General features: G+C 40.3%; 1 protein-coding gene across 1 annotated transcript; it reads left to right on the forward strand.

The window, feature by feature from the left end:
- Positions 1-521: 521 nt before the first annotated feature.
- LOC148429598 (leukemia inhibitory factor receptor-like) lies at positions 522-19,019 on the forward strand. Its single transcript, XM_088433394.1, has 18 exons — positions 522-663; positions 7,108-7,266; positions 7,397-7,533; positions 8,271-8,424; positions 8,538-8,816; positions 9,561-9,687; positions 9,780-9,916; positions 10,017-10,159; positions 10,248-10,401; positions 10,513-10,577; positions 11,597-11,834; positions 12,189-12,374; positions 12,919-13,011; positions 13,103-13,252; positions 13,345-13,482; positions 13,573-13,666; positions 16,300-16,366; positions 17,365-19,019. The coding sequence occupies exons 2-18, from the start codon at positions 7,185-7,187 to the stop codon at positions 18,037-18,039; spliced, it is 2,919 nt and encodes a 972-aa protein (XP_088289520.1). The 5' UTR covers positions 522-663; positions 7,108-7,184; the 3' UTR covers positions 18,040-19,019.
- Positions 19,020-20,517: the final 1,498 nt, after the last annotated feature.

Below are 20,517 nucleotides of genomic sequence, written 5' to 3' on the forward strand. Positions count from 1 at the left end.
GGGGGGGGGGGGGGGGGGTGATGGAAAGTTGAACACGTTCGCATCACAGTATACAGAGATTCAGCCTTGTTTGGAGTTTGCATTTTCTTCCCGTGCTGGCGTGGGTCTTCTCTCGTCTCCTGCCGCATTCCAAAAACATTCACGGTAAATATTGGACTCTTCAAATTGCCCTTAGGTGTGATTTAGAGTGAATGGTTGTCTGTCTCGGTGTGCCCTACGATTGACTGGCTACCTGTCCAGGGTGTTCCCTGCCTACTGCCCCAAGACGGCTGGGATAGGCACCTGCAAGCCAGCGACCCAGTAAGGATAAGCAAGTTGAGAAAATAGATGGATCGACGTGTGCGAGCACCTGCTGTTTGGTTGACTCAATGTCATTTGAAAACGTTTTCCTTTTCCAGTTGTTCTTGAACGCACCATGACAACGCCCTTTATGCGGTTCTAGGCTGTCTTCGTTGAATACCATTGGTCCATTCTCGCGCCAATCAAAAGATCCTTGGTTCCAGGAATCCCAACCCACGCTTCTTTCTATCCATTAGGATTGGGTACGCCACAGGCAGCAAGGAGCTAGCGCCATAACGCAAAACCATAGAACTCGCCGTGTCAACGTTTACTCACTGGATTACGTGATCAAGACATCATAAAGGATTTGTGGCCACATACCAGGTGATTTTTGCCTCACTTAGTGACCTCATAATAACCGTTAAACTAAAGGGTGATCGGATGTGCGCTTGTTGTTGGCTTGATGTTCCCCCGCCCCCACCCCTATACAATATATCATTGACGCTGCTACGCCTATGCTGAAGGCGAATATTTAAATCGCGTCATCCACCCGGTTACGTTGAAGATTTCAAGATATTATCAATCCAGAAAATTTATGCGAGGCAAATGGCATGATGGGCGTCACGACATCTTTGTTTCTGCTCCTGACCGCTTGCTAATGCTAACATTATTGAAACGATGCAATGCGGACAGCCTTTTCTGTGACCTGTCATGGAGGATTACATTTTTTAAACATCAAATGCTTATTATTTAATTATGCATGCATGCAGTTGTTTGCCTACGTGTACTCGTGTAAATATGTCCTCAAAATGTTTATTATTGTAAGGTAATCCAAAACAAATAATTTTCATTTGTCTTGCCCCAATTCCCAAGTTTTTTGTTTTTTTTTGGTCATTTTATTCACTAAGCAGGTGAAGAGCCACACCCCTCATACAGTTGTTATATACAGACACCACATGAGCAAGCATTGGACTATAGAGGAAGGCAAATCCAGGGACCGTGGAGTGACTGTTGGCTGGTCCAATTGGTTTGAAATGAAGTGAGAGAGAGAAGAGGGACAGAGGCAGAGAAAACAGGATAGTGGGATTGAGTGACCGTAGGATAAGAGAACAATGGGCACAATAACAGCTGTATCACCAACAGTGATGCTGTAGTGACTACAGTATTACTACAGTGTCGTCCCATGGGGCAGCAGTATCTCAGTCTGATTTGGAGTTGGGGGACAGAGGTTTGTCGTTTGCACATTGAATCTCATTCGTATGCGCGTGATCTAGTTCAATGAGTGGTCAGCAACAAAACGTAGAATCAAAGTGTCAGGTAAACCTTGCTTTAATGGGCTATCATATTTAGGTATGATTAAAAAGACTGCAACAATGGCGATGCTGAGACATTCAGGCTTGATCATGTCTTTTAATCGTTGTGTATATGTAATCGCGAGAGCATCACAATTATCTATTTTTTATTAACTCCTGTTGCATGGTTATGAATCTTAAAATATTAATTCTACTTGTGTTCAAACAGCATGCGTTAAATGCAGCCACCAGCAAAAAAATCTTTTGTACATGTGCACTACAAGTCAAGAGATGATCCAAAACAAAACTGTCTTTCTAAGTATACCTTTAAAAAATGTATAGCTTTTAATCATAATCAATACATCTAAATGAATTCAAACAGAATGTTTTATATTGTTGTGTAGCACTGCACTCCGTTATGTTTGAGAGCTATTGTTTATATTTTAACGATACTGATTATGATACGATCAAATGGATCAGCGACACATTTTCAATTTTGGAGCTGCTCACCATTGATTATTTCAATAAATGAATAATCTGTCGTTTTCTTAATTAATTGAGAATCAGTTAAAAAAAAATAAAACATGATTTCCAAAGTTCCATCTCGTTATACAAAACAGGCCATTTATTCAACCTGAGTGGCGTAACATGCAATTGCTACAGTGCACATAGGCTAGTCCCTAGTTGGATGCAGGCTGCAAAGTACAAGCTGCTAATGATCATTTTTTTGTGATTGGCTTTAAATGACATGGCATATTTGTAATAGTTGCCCTGAATTAGTCAGTCAGGTTTTGCTAGTCCTGTACTCTGGTGTGTCTCGGTAATGGAAACTTTTACTACATACAGGAGCTCCTGTTACACTAGCTTGTGGTTTCTTTCTCTCCACTCACTGGTAGCCACAGTACGTTGATATCAGATGACAGCATAGGTTTATGATGGGAAGGGTGTTGGTCTAGGCAATAAATGTAATTCATTTTATTAATTGTATTTTAGTTTTTCAGGAAATACAATAGATGAAACGAATCATTCCAGAGAATAACCCAGAATAACAGAGTTAGACTTTGGCCAATGATTTAGTGGTGTGTTATTTCAAATAATTGGAAATGGACTTTTTTGCCGTTTGCCTGTTGGCTACATACATTTTGTAAAGTTAAATGCATGAAAAACTACAGAGAACAGGAAGGAAGGACTGATTGAGTTGTACAGCTTCACACACTGGACTGAATGTCCTTTCACTAGTGATGTCAGAGCACTGGCATTTTCACACATACACGCACACACTCTCTCTCACACACACACACACACACACACACACACACACACACACACGCACACACATACAAATACACATCTGTTAACTTATTTTGCTCTTAATGCATCCGGTCGTCCTCTAGTTCTCATTCAAAGGTCAGGATCAGGATTGTGGCTCATGTTTCAGAGTGCACATACCCGAACATGTTATTATTTTTTTCACTCCCATTTTTCCCTCCCTGGTGATGTGACATCCCACAAGTGGTCAATATAATTAGTTTGTATTTATTCTAGTTTTGAAACGATCATTAAAGTAACCTACAGTGCTCATTTTACCTCTGAAAACTGTTGGGTTTCCAGGACTTGAAATACTGAAAAGCCCTGAGTCCCAACAGAAATGTTCGGAGTCCCGACAATGATCAATGATTTGGTAAAAAAAAAAAAAAAAAAAAAAAAAGTAGGAGTGGGAATATTTAACTGTCTCACGATTTGATTTGATTCCGATTATGGGGTCTCTGATTCGATCCAGAATTGGTTTTCAATTTAGTTCAGATTTGTAAGACACATGTCTTCTTCCAAAAAAATAACATGTAGACAACCGCTACTCCTTGAAGCTAGCTATAAATTATATAGGTTTTAACTGCAAAATATGATGAAAGAAAGTTTTTATTTTAATTGAAATTGCAGTAACAAAATAATACAGTATGTGAAAAACTGTTGCCCAAATGAAAAAAAAAAATTTCAGTACATTTATGACAAAGAAGATAAAAAAATAAACTTTTTCAAGTGAGCAGCTAAATTGACAGTATATGCAAAGCATGAAACGTGCCAGTTTGTTCACCTCTGAGCTTATTATTAATCACAATGGTAAAATGTTATTTACTACAGTATAGGCAATATTTTAATTCATTTACATGTATGTGAGCAATATGTTTGCATGAATTAATTTGGTGTTTGCAAACATGGTTGTGTATTTTATCTTGTTTTATTTTATTTTGTGAACATGCTGAAGTTTTGTGTTGCTTTGATTACAGACCATTTGCTTTCTGTATGAATATTTGTTCCTGGGTAGCTCATTTAATTCCTATCTGTGCATGTGAGGGCGAGCTGGCTCAACTTTAGCAGCAGTGTTCACTTTTATCATAAAGAATCAGATGGATGCCTCATGGAATATATGTACCCATGTTTACTATGGTCTAACTAAAGGGATTCATATTTAAAAAGTCCCTTTGTAATGTTTCCTTGCAAACAGTTGAGTAATTTGCAGGAATAATTACATTTGACTGAGATGAAGTTCAATGAGAGTCGAATGAAAAGGCTGGAAACCATTTTATAGGGTCACAAGGTTTTACTGTTGTCCAATTTTTCTTTGAAAAAGACAGAACAAAAAGTCCTTTAAACAAATTTGGCTTCTGAGAAATGTTTACAGCCCTTCACCTACACAGCATTTCAACATATTTTCCCGTAGCTCTGAATGGCCTTGGACAAAATAGACTAAACTCCAAGGGAGGAAAAAGTCTTGTCTAAAACGGGAACACCGCTGGCATACAGATGAAGCTCCCGGCTCAGTTTTTAAGTGCTGACCACGTTCTCGTTGTTTGCCCCGTTTGTGGTTGCATTTATCGCTGCTGCCCAGCAAACAAGTATTGATTTGTTCGTGTGTGGCCAGCTTTTGGAGCTATCAGTTTCTTGGGTGCGTTTCCCAGAATCTGCTCATTGTCCAGCTTCCAATCACTGGACTTTCAGCTTTCAGCTCATAAGATGTGGTGGGGGCCGGCCGTCTGTCTGGCTGGCTGGCATATTATGCTTCAGGATCTTTTGATGTGGGGGGGGCCCACCTACCTTGCAACCAGTTCAGAAACCATCCTGATGATGACACATCTGTGTCTGTGCTGCTTTGTTTTATTTTTTTTTTCAAACCAAAGAGAGTCTGGAAGAATTTCAAATGGAATAAATCACAAGCTCATTATTTTGAGTCCAAGTGTAGACATGGAGTCTTTTGTAATCATGAATTGAGTTGTACCCATGTGTTATCTTTTTGTCATGCATGTCCCATCTTGTCCAATCGGGAAACCGGAGCACCTGTGTTACAGTTGAACACAACAAATCCGAGAATAGCTTACATAAACACACTGGTTCGCAGAGTTCATGGCTTTAAATATCCCATCCTCTCTAGATGTTCTTGTCATCCGTAATGTTGACTTTAACACCAACTTGGTTATCCTCCCTTTTCCAGCACCACTATGTTTTGTCTTGTCTTGGTGCAGTTTTAAGTTATAGACGTGACTTCAGCCTAACCAGCATATGGCGTTCACCTTGTTGATCAAGTTGATTTCGTACATGGAGTCTTATGGGAAAAATTGTTGTGCCCTTTTTTGAACACAGGGGTAGTATTTTCTGCTTCTCTGACATTGCCAAACTTTTTTCTTGCTCTGTGACTTTCCATACGTTGATGCATGACCTTTTCCTCATGGAAGAAAGGGCTTCTTTATTCCTATCACCAACCACCTTATTAGGGACAGCTATGGAAAGAGAGCTTGTGAGAGAGTTGTTGAAAATTCTTCCTTTACGAGATATTCAGTCTCATTGACTCCCACTGTCAGAAAAGTCATCATTTTAGTTGTTTTCAACATTATTTTGCAGATGGGTATAGAGTGCCTAGATATTGTGAACTACAAAAAATATTCCCTGCCTTGACGTAACCTCAAAGGTTTTCAGGTTATGACGGTTTGCTTGAATTATGTATATATGTTTTGCTCTGTTATACATGCCAAATTTTGCGTCACAGGTGAGTCACTGCTTTGTTGAAGTAAAAAAATAAAATAAAAATGCAAATACCATCAACGGTACAAGAAATTCCTTGCTTTAGATGTCAATGCACATCCATCCATTTACTAAACGTGACAGTCAAATAAAAATAAAAATTGACAACACTCAAAAAGAACGATTTGGATACAAGCTTGTAACTCCACAGAATGCCGCAACTCAGAAAAACACACATCTGTTGCTTGAATCACACACTATGTCCGCGACTCAGAAAAACACAAATCTTTTGCTCGAATCACACACTATGTAAAATAATTTATTGCTTTCATTACATGCTGTTTCATTGTATTGCTTCGATGTTATAAGATACTGTTCTAAGACGGCTCAGTTGTGAGTGGTTAGCTAATCCGCCTCACAGTTAAGGACCTGAGTTTGAATCCAGCTGACTCTTGCCTTCCTGTGTGAAGTTTGCATACTCTCCCCGAGCTCACGTGGGTTCTCTCCAAGCACTCCGGCTTTCTCCCAAGTTCTAAAAACATGCATGGAAGGTTCATTGGACACTCTCTAAATTGTCCATAGGTGTGATTCGGTACGTGAATGGTGGTTCGTCTCTGTGTGCCCTGCACTTGGCTGACAACCAGTTCAGGGTGTCCCCCACTTACTGCCTGAAGTCAGCTGGGGTAAGTACCAGCAAGCCTGTGACCCTTGTGGGGATTAGCGGTTATAGAAAATTGTTGGTTGGATGGAAAATAGTTTTATTTTTCTTTACAAAAAAGGTGTTTAGGGGGATGGAACTGATTGAAAGCCTTTTCTCTGAAAACATGCGTTTCAAACCATATTCCAATTTTCATTAAACTCTGTACAATACACGGATGTGTCATTTGGTGACTTTGGGGTTGATTTGGGCAGAACTATATCCAGTAGATCATAGGTGGCAAACTCCTGTCCTCGAGGGCCATGTTTTTGATCCTTCTCTCTCAAAACCACCTGATTCAAATGATTAGGATCAGTTTCAAGCTCCTGCAGAGCTTGCTGGTGAGCTAATCATGAGAATCAGGTGTTTTGGGGAGAAAAACTTGGAAAACATGCAGAATATCGGCCCTTGAGGGCCGGCGTTTGACACCTGTGCAGTAGATGGCGCTGCCAGTAAAAGAATGTATTGTGAAATGCTGTTTTTTCTGGACTGGTGGGCAACGCTATAGCTTGGCACATATTATTACTATTTGGAAAATGACAAAGACAAGCCTAGAATTGTTTGGCCTCTGTCGTAGCGTGTGCAAAAAAATTGGGTAGAAGCTTATTGCGCAAGTGTGCAAATGCTGTGGCCAGTGTTTTTTTTGTACTTTGGTTGTTCCTTCAGGTTGGTACATGTGCTATTGAGGGATGACTTCCAGTTAGGACAAGATAAACAGTTGATGTGCGGGAAGAACAGGCGTCTCTTTCTCAAACTTATGGCTTATTTAAAACAAACTGTCTCATGTACATAAATGGATGAGTTGTCTCTATTTATGTTTTTTAGGCTCTCACGGGGTGCTCTGCCAACAGCATGCTGCTGCCATAGTGGAAGGGACCGCAAACAGTCACTTGCCAATCACCATGCCTCAGTTACAAGCCAGATGCTGGTCTGTCTGGCTCATCTGTTTTGTCCTCTCAGTGGTACACACTCATGCTCAAAATGGTAGGAATCTGCCATCTTTGTTTCAACATTGTTGCAAATGTCTTTGTACACAACATTCAAATTGAGGTGAACTTGTGTAATGGAAGTGAAAAAAACGTTTTTTTTTGTGCTCACTTCTGTTGCCCCTCAGATCTGACCATACCCCAGCAGGTACAACTGACACCCAACATGCGCACACAGCAGATATCTATTTCCTGGCATGGAGGCAGCACCACAACGTTTGATGTCATGATCCTCAGGACGGAGCTCAATGAAACTGTCTTCTATGTGAGGGAATTTTCCTTTTTTGTTTTTGGTTTTTTTTTTAAATTATGTTTCAAGAGTCTCACATGAAGACCAGATTTGAACCCTCTGACCTCTGAACTAGGAGGGAGATGATGCGAACCAGTTGTTCACCAAGAATACTAATAATTTGGGGGTGGGGGTCATATGATTTGGGTAGCAAAGGGGAAGCAAAGTCTTTTTTTCCAACAATATGTTCTGTGCACCCCCTGTAGCTGAACACATCATTCTGATTAATACTGTGTTTGTGGAACTGGAACATAAATTAGACAGCAAAATCCAGCCATTCTCATTCATATTGAGATGTCCATTTGTCCACTTGCTGTCAACTGAAAATTACATCTGGTTGCTTAGGACTCGGGTTAAAAAAAAATTTCATCTGTTTTTTTGTTTTTTTTGTTTAAGTTTACTTATATGATGCAAAGGGAGCCGTGGCTTGTAGTTTCCTGTGCTCTTAATTTTATTTTCGATTGACAGCAAGTGTAAACATGGCCACCGCTTGAGCCGTATGAAACCGGATAGAATTTGCAGTTTAATTCATACTCCGCAGTCAGAAAATCATATGTATATTATTGTAAAGTTATTAGTGATATTATTCACTCAACTTCCCTTTTAAGTTGAAAGGAAACTGTTATAACACTTACAGTAACTAATGGTAACTTAATAGTGTTAATGTCTGTTATTAATGTCAGTAATGAACCATTGTTACCATCATGTTTTAGGACACACTGCATGCCAATTTCAACCAGACCACTGCTCGGTATGAGTGGAATTGGACCTCAGCAGAACCTCTCGAATGTACCTCATTGTCTGTCCAAGTCCGCTCCAGAGAGGGAACACTTACGAGTGAATGGAGCAACACGCAGATCCTCCAAGGTCAAACATCCATAATAATCTAACTCCACTGTGCTTTAAGACACCAAACCTGTCTATTTATAGATTTCCGCCCTTAAATGATCGAATTCCTCCCATTATTTCTTCTTCTTCAGGAAAAGATCTGCCTACCAATGTGATCTACCAGATGTACCCCCAGGATAGAATTGTGCTTACGGGGGACAGCACCACGTTCTGTTGCATTGTAGCAGAGGGGCAGCTCTTTGGTTCCATGCAATATGGCAACAAAGCCATGAATGCCACACGGCTGAGTCGGCGGAGTTACAGCATCACGGTAACTCACCAGGCTCCGTCAAATAGGACAGGGACCAATGTCATCTGCAAGGACAGCTTGGACAGAACCAAACTGTCTGGAACTGTGGTGTTTGTTGGATGTAAGTTTGTTATGACTCCTAAAATTTGGGTTGCTTTGGTTTATTTGCTATTATTTGGTGACATGTAAATTCAGAGAAGCAACTATTGCTTTAGAGTCATAAATTGTGTTTTGTTGTTTTCCAGTAAAAAGCTTTCATTTCTGTCCTTTAGTTTTAATGGATACAATACCGTATAGTTTAATCCCCACTATGGGACAGAAACCTGATACTGTATATCCAAATAGGCTATTTCACAGACTAATGCAGTTAAAAGCTCTATTACATTTGAGTAAGCCTGTTTGTGTTTTGTTAAAAACTGAAATCTGGAATGCTTCACTGCAGAAGGAATCCATAGCCACAAAGGAAAGTCTTTGTTAATTTTTTTTTCATCATTTATTAAGTTTCTTATGGCTACAACCTTAGGGAGTGTTAAGATGAATAACCACAGATGTTTTAGTAAGTACGTTTCCAGGCTTTTCGTCTGGTCAGGTGTCACATGAGCTACGATTCTGTGAATGACCAGTGCCGGCGTGTTATTCATGCATTTTTAGACAAAAAATAGAATAATAAAATATCTATTTACATTAAATGCAAGTTACCTTTCTGAACCTTTTAAATCTATATTTTGGAATATAATCTATACCAGCAGACAAGGAGAACGCTTAAATTAGCAAACTTTTATTTTAATAAGATTTGCAAATGAGTTTGTGATTTTAGTGCTTGCTGGTGTCATACTAATGTCACTTCATACTGTTATTTCCCCAGATCCTCCTCTGCTCAGTGATTTTCAGTGTGAGACTCGAGATTTGAGGTCAGCCGTGTGCCAGTGGAAAGAAGTGCGAGGTACAGGACTGTATGGCAGACGGAAAACAATCTACTCGCTAAATAATAGGTACTGCTGGCGTGCTCATCAAATTCGTAGCAACCTTAATCGACAACAAAATGCCAGTTAATTGTCTAACATGACTAATTATATTTTTATAGGAAATGTGAGGAGACCACCTTGCTAGAAAATCTGAAGACATGTAGCACGGAGCAGTGGGAGGGTAACTGGACACTGGAAGCTGTGAATCCTCTCGGCCGGTACAGCATGCTGGATTCAGCTGAAATCCGACACAGAGGTGAGTAGCTTGACTCATGTTATTGTGAAACACTTATATGATAAAACGTAAATATACCTAGTGCAATTGTAATTCATATTGTTTGTTTGTTTTATTCCAGTGCGCCCAGTGGCACCTGAAAATCTGAGCGCTGTGGTCAATGCTTGGAATGCCACTTTACTGTGGAAGTGGGTATATGACAGTTATCATTCCCTGCCGCTTGTCTGCCAGGTAGAACTCAGGTCTTATGACAACAAAACCAAGGTCAGTTATTTCCTTTACTTTGAGCTCCATTGCATCTTTTCATGTTCATCAATACATTCTTACATTTGTTAAAAATGTACGTGTCCAGCGTACCTTTACAGGCGTCGGTCTGACGGCGGTGCGGCTTTTTGAGCTTTATCCCAATGAGGAATACAGCGTTAAAGTCCGCTGTGCTGCGCAGCAGAATTTCTGGAAGTGGGGTAACTGGAGCCAACCCTTTACTATCAAAACAAATATGGATGGTAAGGATGGATGCATGGTTTGTATACCTTTATTTACGTTATAACCATCTTTCAAAATAAACTAAATACTATTTGATTATATTGGAACCATTATTTTCATTTTCACCACAGTTCCAGATCAGCCTGATGTGTGGGTGCATATCAACAATGACAATAGTGGTCAGATCGTTTGGAAGGTGATTTTTATATTTATTTTCGTCTCAGTCAACTGAATGAGTTCATTGTATATTCACAGTAGCTTTGTTTGCTTATGAAGTTCTGTTGTGCAGTAGCTTCTAGTTTTTCCAGTGTATGATTGATACGAGTATAAATTGCATTTTTCCAAAATGAAAATGGAATATCTAAATTGGACAATTCATTCATAACTCAGCAAGTATTAGTTTTGGGGGTTGTTGTACACATGGTTAATCAGTTGATTTTTTTGAGGGGTGAAATCGTACACTGTATTTGTATACTGCAGATCAGAGTGTCAAACAAATTTTTGTTGCACACCAGCTTCATTTACAGAACTCTAATGACGGTGAAACAAAATATCACCATGACCATCTCATCAAATTATTACAGATAAACAACAAATTGATAGATTATTTGAAATCAGGACTCAAACATAGTTTGCTAAGTTATTAAAATTATTGGAAAAAGGGTAGCAAAAAAAATCTCTTATTATTTTTTTTACACATGACTTCAAATTGCGTGAAACAAATTTAGTACAGATTTCCACATGGATCACAGACACATGTTTTGCTTTTGCAAAAATAAATTGTAGCGGGCCAGATCTGGCCCCATGCGACACCGTATTTCTGACAGTGATACTGAAGCCGACAAACTAAAAAAAGAGCTATGTGATTGGCTGCTGCAACAGAGGAGAACTGATGTGTGATACACAACGAGAGCTACACACTGCACCTGCCCATTGGCTTGGACGATTTAAAAAACCTTGACTTCTAAAGCCGCAATATATTGCCAATCCGGTTATCATCCCATGCCCAGTTGGTCGAATTATTTAAAAAAAAAAGTTTTTGTACAGTATAAATTGTGGTTGTTTTTTTAAAATGTCTTTTTTTTTTTTTTTTTTTACTTGAGCTTTGTGTTCACGTTCTTCAGCTGCTGTATCACGATAATAGACGTATATGTAATGATATTAATTCCTCCCATAATCTCCCTCTTTCCTCTTTCTCTACCGTTCCCTCTTTAGCCTTTGTCAGCTCGAGAAAGCCATGGTCAAATTACATCTTATGAAGTGACACTGTGGAGCCCCAAAGAGAACCTGCAGCACACTGAAACGCTTCCTCCTGACACCTTTATGCTGCCAATCAATCTCACTCGAATCTCCGCCTTCACCAATGACAATCAAGTTATGGCAGCTGTCATTGCCAAGAACGCGGCTGGGGATTCGCTGCCCGCAAGTGTAATTGTTCCTCTACGTGTTGCAGGTATGTCGTAGTTAGGAGGCTGCTGAGTCCTTACAAACATATGTATAGACTTAACTTGTTTGCATAGTCACAACATGATGGTACACTTTTGCAATCTAATGAGATCATTTAGAAGAGACTCTGTATTCAAAGTGTCACAAAAAATTACATTATTTGGAATATGAATATCTGAGTCACTACATGTCCAAGGCAAATGAAATTAAGAAGGCGTAATTCTGAAAAGGTATCTCTCATAATTCCAATAACATATTCTTAGGTCTTCATTCATTTTGCTACTAGAGAAGTACAAACTGTTCATCAATTAAATAAATAAATTAAACATTTTTTTTTTCCTTATATTCCTCCTCTTCCCAGATAAAAGTCACATTTCTGAGTCCAGAGCGGTTTATATGGACAGAGGTTTCCCCCTGGTCTGGCAGGATGAATCCAACTCAAGCTGTGGTTATGTCATTGAGTGGCATGATGCTCTCTGCCAGAAAGATTGCCATGTTGAGTGGGTCAAGGTGGCAACTGGATACACAAATATTTCCATTGAATCAGGTACTGTTTTTTGTCTGTTATGTTTTGTTTTTGTCTGGTAGGGTATTTATTTATTTACGTGTTTAGGTGTGTTCTTTGTGTTAAACTTCCAGGAGCAACATATTTATTTACATTGGAATGTACATTTCTCTGATATATGATAAATAAACTAATGTAATGAGCATTGTTGTTTTTGACCAAACATATTTTGAAATTTGGCAGAAGGCACAACATTTGTTTCATCCAACAATAAAAATTCTCCCTAACACGTGCGAAAACCCTTTTTTCGTTATACTTACATTTTTCTTGTAACTTCCTGTTTGTACACATTTAAGACCATCTGTATGTGCCCTGTAATTGACTAGCGACTGATCTAGGGTGTATCTCGCCTCTTGCTCAAAAGGCATCTAGGATAGGTTGCAGTACAGCGGTATTCTGAATGAACACACTCAAAAATTGATTGAAATCTTTAGGAATACAATCATTTAAATATGAACTTTTGAGACGGACTTGCATCGTTACATTTGGGTATGTTTAAAACATTGCGCATCTCTCATCCCGTCAGTGAACTTCCAACCAGGTGTGAAGTACAACATCTCCTTGTTCAGCTGCTCATCAGAGCTGTTGCACTTCTGGCAGGGCTACATGCAGGAACTGGGTAAGTAGGAATGACCTTTTTGCCACCGACACAGCATTTCTTGTCAAAATATCTTTCAATTTTAAATAATCTAAAAACCTTTCTCTCCTAGCTCCCTCCACAGCTGTCCCCTATCTATTCATCAGGCAACAGGACTCAGATGTTCTCTTGATGTGGGAAGCCATGCCTGAGGCCAGCAGGAGAGGATATATCTTGGGCTACAACATTTACCTCAACAATGACTCTCACCTTGTGCTGCTCGGTACATATTGGCTACTTTACTTATCATTCTAGCAATGAAACCAATACATCCTGCTGCGCGCTTTCATTCCACCATGTTCCCCACCCTTGCAGCCAATCTATCGGGAGAAGAAAGCAGGAAGTATACAGTAAAGGGTCTCTCCGAGGGCTCCTATAAATTCACAGTCAAAGCTTACACTTCAGCAGGCGAGAATACAGGCTCCACCATCTCCATCACAGTGGAGGAGTTGGGTATGTCTGTCCAGTAAATACTGTATACTGTATTGCATCCTGTAAATATATATTTGGTCTCTAATTTTTCCTTTGTTCTTTTCCTTTAAGCTGATTGGCTCATCTTGGAAATATTGGCATCTCTGGGAGCTTTAGCATTATTGGTGTCCGTTGTCACCTTCCTTTGCTATAAGAAACGAAAATGGTGAGTCAGTGTAGCGCACTTTCTTGCTGAAACAGTTTATTTGAGCATGTGACCTGGCCGAGGCAATATCAAGTAGCAGTTTCGGGTCAATACCTGGCGCTTATTTCATGTCATACTTGCCGAAGCAGCCAATACCATTAGTATTGGTCTCTCTCTTGGAGCAGTTTTGCAATCACGAATTAGATGTTACAAATTAGAAGAATGGAAAACTGTTGCTCATCCATCCAATAGCTATCTGTTTGTTGGAGGTCGGATCACAGGGGCAGCAGCTTAAGCAGGGAAGCCCAGACTTCCCTCTCTCCGGCCACCTCGTCCAGCTTCTCCAGGAGGATCCCCAGGGTTTCCCAGGACAGCCGAGGACTAGTCTCTTCAGCGTGTGTCCCGGTGGGACATGCCTGGAACACCTCTTGAGGGAGGCGTCCGGAAGTCATCCTATCTAGATGCCCGAACCACCTCCACTGTCTCCTCTCAACGTGGTGGAGCAGTGGCTGGACGCTGAGTCTATCCCTAATGACTGAGCTTCACACCCTATCTCTAAGAGAGAGCCCAGATACCTTGGCAGAGGAAACTACTTTGGGCCGCTTGTATCTGGAATCTTGTTCTTTTGGTCACAACCCACAGGTCATGACCATAGGTGAGGGCATAAACGTATATTGACTGGTAAATCGGGACCTTCACCTTTTGGCGTAGCTCTTTCTTCACCACAACAGACCGGCACACTGTCCGCATCACAGCAGACGCTGCACCGATACGCCTGTTGATCTCTTGTTCCATCTGACCCTCACTTGTGAACAAGACCGTAAAATAATTGAACTCTTCACTTGAGAGGACCTCATCCCCGACCCAGAGAGGCACTCCACCCTTTTCCGACTGAGGACCATGGTCTCAGATTTGGAGGTGCTGATCTTCATCCCAGCCATTTCATACTCTGCTGCAAAATGCTCCAGTAAGAGTTGGAGGTCATGGCCTGAAGAAGCCAACAGCACAACATCATCCGCAAATAGCAGAGCTGCAATGCTGAGATCTTCAAACCGGACCCTTCAATGCTTCAGCTGTGCCTAGAAATTCTGTCCATAAAGATAATGAACAGAATCTGTGACAATGAGCAGCCTTGATGGAGTCCAACCCTCACCAGAAACGAATTTGACATACTGTCAGAAATGTGGACCAAACTCTGACATTGGTGATACAGGGACCGAACAGCCTCCTATCAAGCTGTTTGGTACCCTATACCCCCACAGAGCTCCAAGAAAGACACAGTCAAACGCCTTTACCAAATGGACAAAACACATGTAGACCGGTTGGGTGAACTCCCATGCACCCTGGAGGATTCTGCTGAGGGTGTAGAGCTGACACCTAGGGTGTCCTGGTGCCAAGTGCAATATGGATACCCATATATTTGAACATTTTGTTTGTTATGGTCAATCCGTGATGAGCACAAAAGTCCAATAACAATCCTCTTGGGTTCAGATCGAGGGGGGGGGTGCATTCCTCCCAATCACCCCCCTCCTGGTGTCACTGTCATTGACTACATGAGGATTGAAGTCCCCCAGCAGAACTTGGGAGTCCCTGGGGGGAGCCCATTCCAGCACAGCCTCCAAGGACTCCAAAGAGGGTGGGTTCTCTGAAATGCTGTGTGGTGAATAAGCACAAACCACAGTCAGGAACCGTCCACCCCACCCGAAGGCGGAGGGAGGCTACCCTCTAGTCCACTGGGGTAAACCCCAATATCCTGAGCCGGAGAGCAAGAAGTATGCCCACACTTGCTATCGCCTCTTACCTCGGGCAACTCCAGAGTGGAAGAGAGTCCAACCCCTCTTGAGAGGACTAATACCTGAGCACAAGCTGTGTGTGGAGCCGAGTCAAACTATATCTAGTTGTAACCTTTCTGCCTCACACACCAGCTCAGGCTCCTTCATTACCAGAGAAAATTTTACCTCTGGGGATTGGAGCGCCAAGCTCCCCGCCTTTGGCCGCCACCCAGCTCACAACGCACCCGACCTCTATGGCCCCTGTCACAGGTGGTGAACTCATGTTAAGATGGAACCGCTTCTCCGCTAAGGGCTGAGCCCGACCAAGCCTCAAGGGTACAGGCCTGCCCACCAAGCGCTCGCCAGCGAGCCCCTCCCCCAGGCCTGGCTCCAGAAGGGGACCCCTGGTGACCTGCGTCCGGACAAGGGAAAACCAGATCCAAATGTTTTAATCATCATAAAGGGTCAATAGTCTGTGCTTAGTCTGGTCCCTCACCTAGGACCTCTTTGCCATGGGTGACCTTATCAGGGGCATAAACCCCCAGACAACTTTGCACACAGGGGGGTTGCCGCTAATTTCTTGTAATTTTATTTATCTTTCCTTTAAAGAAAGACCTATCCCAATATAGCATTTTATTTTAAAAAAAGCTGACACAAATTTCTTGAAATTTTAACAAAATGCTAATTGAAATAGATAGGTCTTTAAATGGAACTGCCATTGTTTTATCAAAAGTACTGGTAGTATCAGTATCGGTGACTCAAACGTTGAGTACTCATACGTATATGCTTATCGCTGAAAAAAGAGGTATCGAACATCCCTGCTAATATTTATTTTGACAGTGTATGCTGCACAATAACATTTTACTTTTTTTTTCTCATCAGGGTTAAGACAGCATTCTATCCAGACATACCCCAACCCAAATTGAACGACGACTGGACCAGGACACAGGTACATGCCAGTATATTAGGCCCTACCACAATACTGAATGCACCAACTTGAACTCACTTATCTGTCAAGGTCATCTCATTCTAGCTGCACAGAGATTTCTCATGTACTGTATGTTAAGTGAAATGTTCTTTGTTCAAACAAAGCCAGGTGGTCACTGAATAACAAAATATTATGCTTAATATTTATTTTCCATTACTCTCACCAGCATACATACTGTAGATAAATTATAAATTAAGATATTTTGCTGCAGCAAAATTTTGATTTTTCATGACTTTGATGTCTTTGGAAATGACTCATCCAAACAAATGTTCTCAAGAGGCTATTAATTAAAGTTTATTGTCATAGTTTAGAGCAACAATTCTCAATCTTTTTTCCAATCATGTACCACCTGATTTTTTTTTGTTTGTTTTTGCCAAGGACCCCCTAACCAAAAACAAAGTATTTTTTAGATGGGAAAATAAGAAGACTTTAAAACAGGGTGCTGTGCGATCCGAACTTTGGAACTACATTTGAACCCCCCCGCCCTCATTGGTCAATGTAGCGCCAGGAAACAATCACGTGTCTTGTAGGCGAGGCCGTGAGCTGACTGACTGATTGGCTCCCAGTCTTTTCTAAGCTGTTGAGTGTTTACTACAGTACCTCCAGTAGCTGTCTCCATGTGAATCTCACACGCGAGTGAACACGCAGCTGAAGGAGTATGTTGAGCTACACTTTCTCATTTGCATGTGAGATTCACTCGGGGATAGCTTGAAAAATGAAGCGTGATGTAGTGAGGGAACTCTGCAGCTGTTCAAATCTCCCTTACCCCCAGAGGTTCTCGTCCATCCATTTGAGAAGCACTGGTCTGGAGTGTTGTACAGCTGCATTGTACCGATCGTCAGAGTTTTCCTCAGTTCACTTTGATGTGGTTCTATACCATTGTAAACTACAAGAATACATGTTAGTTTAATGAATATTATCTAATGCATTCTTGATCATCGATTGTTTCAACCAAACAGGGTCCGCTGGATGTGAGGCCCTCGCCCCATAATCTGGTCCATGTTGTCGAAAAGCCCGAACTGGATTCTCTTAAAGAAGTGTTGGTCGTCATTCCCGAAGAGGATGAGGAGGAAGAGGATCAGATGTTTGGAGATGAACCGGTCGACACGGACGAGCCATCGTCATTACGCTACTACAACCAAATGATTGACGAGCGCCCCATAAGGCCACGCTACCCAGACTCTTCGGCTTCTTCTTCGTCTTCGATGGACTCTGGGCAAACCGATGTGACTTACACAGGAATCCAAACTTCTGGGTCATCTCTGGTTCTCCACACAGATCAACAGGGTTCCTCTGAGGTGGAAATGACTGAAAGCGGAGGCGGATACCGCCCTCAGGTGCAACCTGCAGCACTGAATGACAACTCACAAATGGTTCCATCGCTGTCTTCCCAAGATCCCCACGCTGCCTGCTCCGGAGGCTACAAACCCCAAAACTCTTGGAATTTGGATTCACCCGGGGAGGCTGAAGAACGGGATCGCCTGGCACCGTGCTTGGGCTCGCCCACTTCTGTGGCTTCCACTCAGTTCCTTCTTCCCAATGGCGAGTCAGAGGAACACGGCGAAGAGAAACGTCCGCTCAGTACTTCAGCGGCGGGGTGGTTCACCAACCTGCTGTCATCTACAAAACCGTGATATCCTCTCTTTCGAAGCTACTCCGCCAACAGGTTGGCTTACCCTTTTACATTCATGAGTATTACCAGCGATATTGATCAAACTGCAAAAGCCTCACCCATCGGGTCAAAAAGTAATGTCTCCATTTGATGCAGGTAAATTAATATGATTTTTGAAAAACAACACGAAAACACAAAACTCAAGTGTGATCCACCCAATATCCTCATTTAGTGGCCAGTGGCATTGATTTACTTATTGGTGGTCACGTGATGTCTTGATGTCTGTCAGCCATGATGCATATTAGTATCAATCATAGACAAAGTGAAGTCAAAAATGAGTTGCGCTGATATGCTTCAGAGATGCAGCTTTTAGTTTGTATTCTACTTTTTTCTTTTACTCATTGTGGTATGTAAAATGCTCGCTCTAGAATGAAAGTCATTTTTCAAACCAAACATTTCCATTTTTTGTTGAAACACTATAAAAGGAACAGTTAATTTTAGGTTTAGTGTGAGTGTAACATGTCTGTTAATTGTCTTTGAGTAGCCCTCATGAAATGATGTCCTATGCACTTTTAATGAGTCATTATTTTACACAAAATCAGAAGGTGATTTATTTTACACTCTGGAATTGTCTGGATGATGACACTGATGATATAAGCTAGAATGTATTCAATGTCATGTACTGAACAAATGCTATCATATTACTTTTGTTTATGTTTGTCTTCCTTTTTTTTAACCTAGTTTTTTGTAAATATTTTACAGGCCAGTTTTTTTATGTCCTATGTAGCATGTTAACTGCTAGTCAGTGGCTTTCCATGCAAATATTCAGAATGATCTTTGGGAGTCAATCATAATGTTTGTGTTTAAAGTACGTATAAATGTAATGCTTCCAGTCATTTGCACCACGTCACCTTTCACAGACTGCCTTGCTACTCAATTAAGTGTTTCAAATATGTACATGATACACACACACACACGCACACCCACACATATATGTGTGTGTGTGTGTATATATATATATATATATATATATATATATATATATATGTATATATATATATATATGTATATATATATATATATATATATATATATATATATATATATATATATGTATATATATATATGTATATGTATATATATATATATATGTATATGTATATATATATATGTATGTATATATATATATATGTATATATATATATATATATATATATATATATATATATATGTATATATATATATATATATATGTATATATATATATGTATATATATATATATATATATATGAAAATGAGAGTGGTTCAGAACAGATCAATAATGTATGAGACACCAATGATAATGTCAACAGCATATTGTTGTTTTATAATGTTTTATTTCAATTTGCTAACTGTCTTCTATCTCACAAAACCCTTCCTCAAATTTTGTTTAAATTCCGTTTAAATTTAAACGGATTTCGTTTTCCGTTTAAAAGCCGTTTAAATTCATTTGCATATACTGTATGGCAGGACATTGTATGCTAATTTCCAAGTCAAATTTCTCAGTGCCTACAGCCGACAAGCTTTAAGTAAAACTACTGTGATAGGAATGGTGACAAAAATAATGAGGATGGAACTGGATGACTTTGCTGGTCAACTTCTCAGGTGGTCCTTTTTTGACTACTGGGGAAAATGTTTTCATTTAGCAATGCTGTTGTTCTTATACAAGAAATATCGATTGACTGGCTTTAATCCAAAAGCTACAGTGATGGTAAAATGACTGTGCTAGCCAATATGAGATCATATTAGACGAGGGGTGTCCAAACTCGGTCCTCGAGGGCCGCTAGAAGAAACCTAGAAGACATCCAGGATACAGGTCCTTGAGGACCGGATTAGGACACCCCTGTACTAAACAGATGATATAGTTTTGAGAATTTAAAAGTGGCTGTACATTATTTTCCCTTTTTTAAAGCCTGCAATGAGTCAGGCTAGGTTACTAGATTTAGGTTGTGTCAACAGATAAGGTTTTATACTAAGCTATATCTGGTGTACATGTATCTTTTTGCTCTCCTACATAGGAAATATAAATGTTTACGATTTAACCAAAAGATCTCAATGTTTGTTATTAATAGCATATTGTGATTTTATTCTAATGATAGCTTAGTCTGCTTTCACAGCCTTGTGTCACATTGTCCGATGCTGATATGGTCTCAAGAAAAGCTTGACTCTGCTTATATGGATGACACCAGGGTAGCTTGCTGCCACCCGTCCTGATTTGTAAATGCATGCTGTATAAGCAAACACTACAAAACTATGATACTGTACTTTATGCTGTTTGAGCTCCTATGGCTTTAAAAACTAACAATGACTAATGCAGTGCATGACTTCATGACTTAATGTACACCCATATTTGATCAAAATAATTCATAATTAAGTGCTTTAAATTCTATGATCTTTCTGACAATATCATGTTTGTAATTCATGAAAATGATGAGGTGGGAGAATACTCGGATAGCTTAT

Source organism: Hippichthys cyanospilos, chromosome 1 (assembly GCF_059441005.1).
Source record: "Hippichthys cyanospilos isolate Australia breed blue-spotted pipefish chromosome 1, RoL_Hcya_1.0, whole genome shotgun sequence".
Taxonomy (NCBI): domain Eukaryota; kingdom Metazoa; phylum Chordata; class Actinopteri; order Syngnathiformes; family Syngnathidae; genus Hippichthys; species Hippichthys cyanospilos.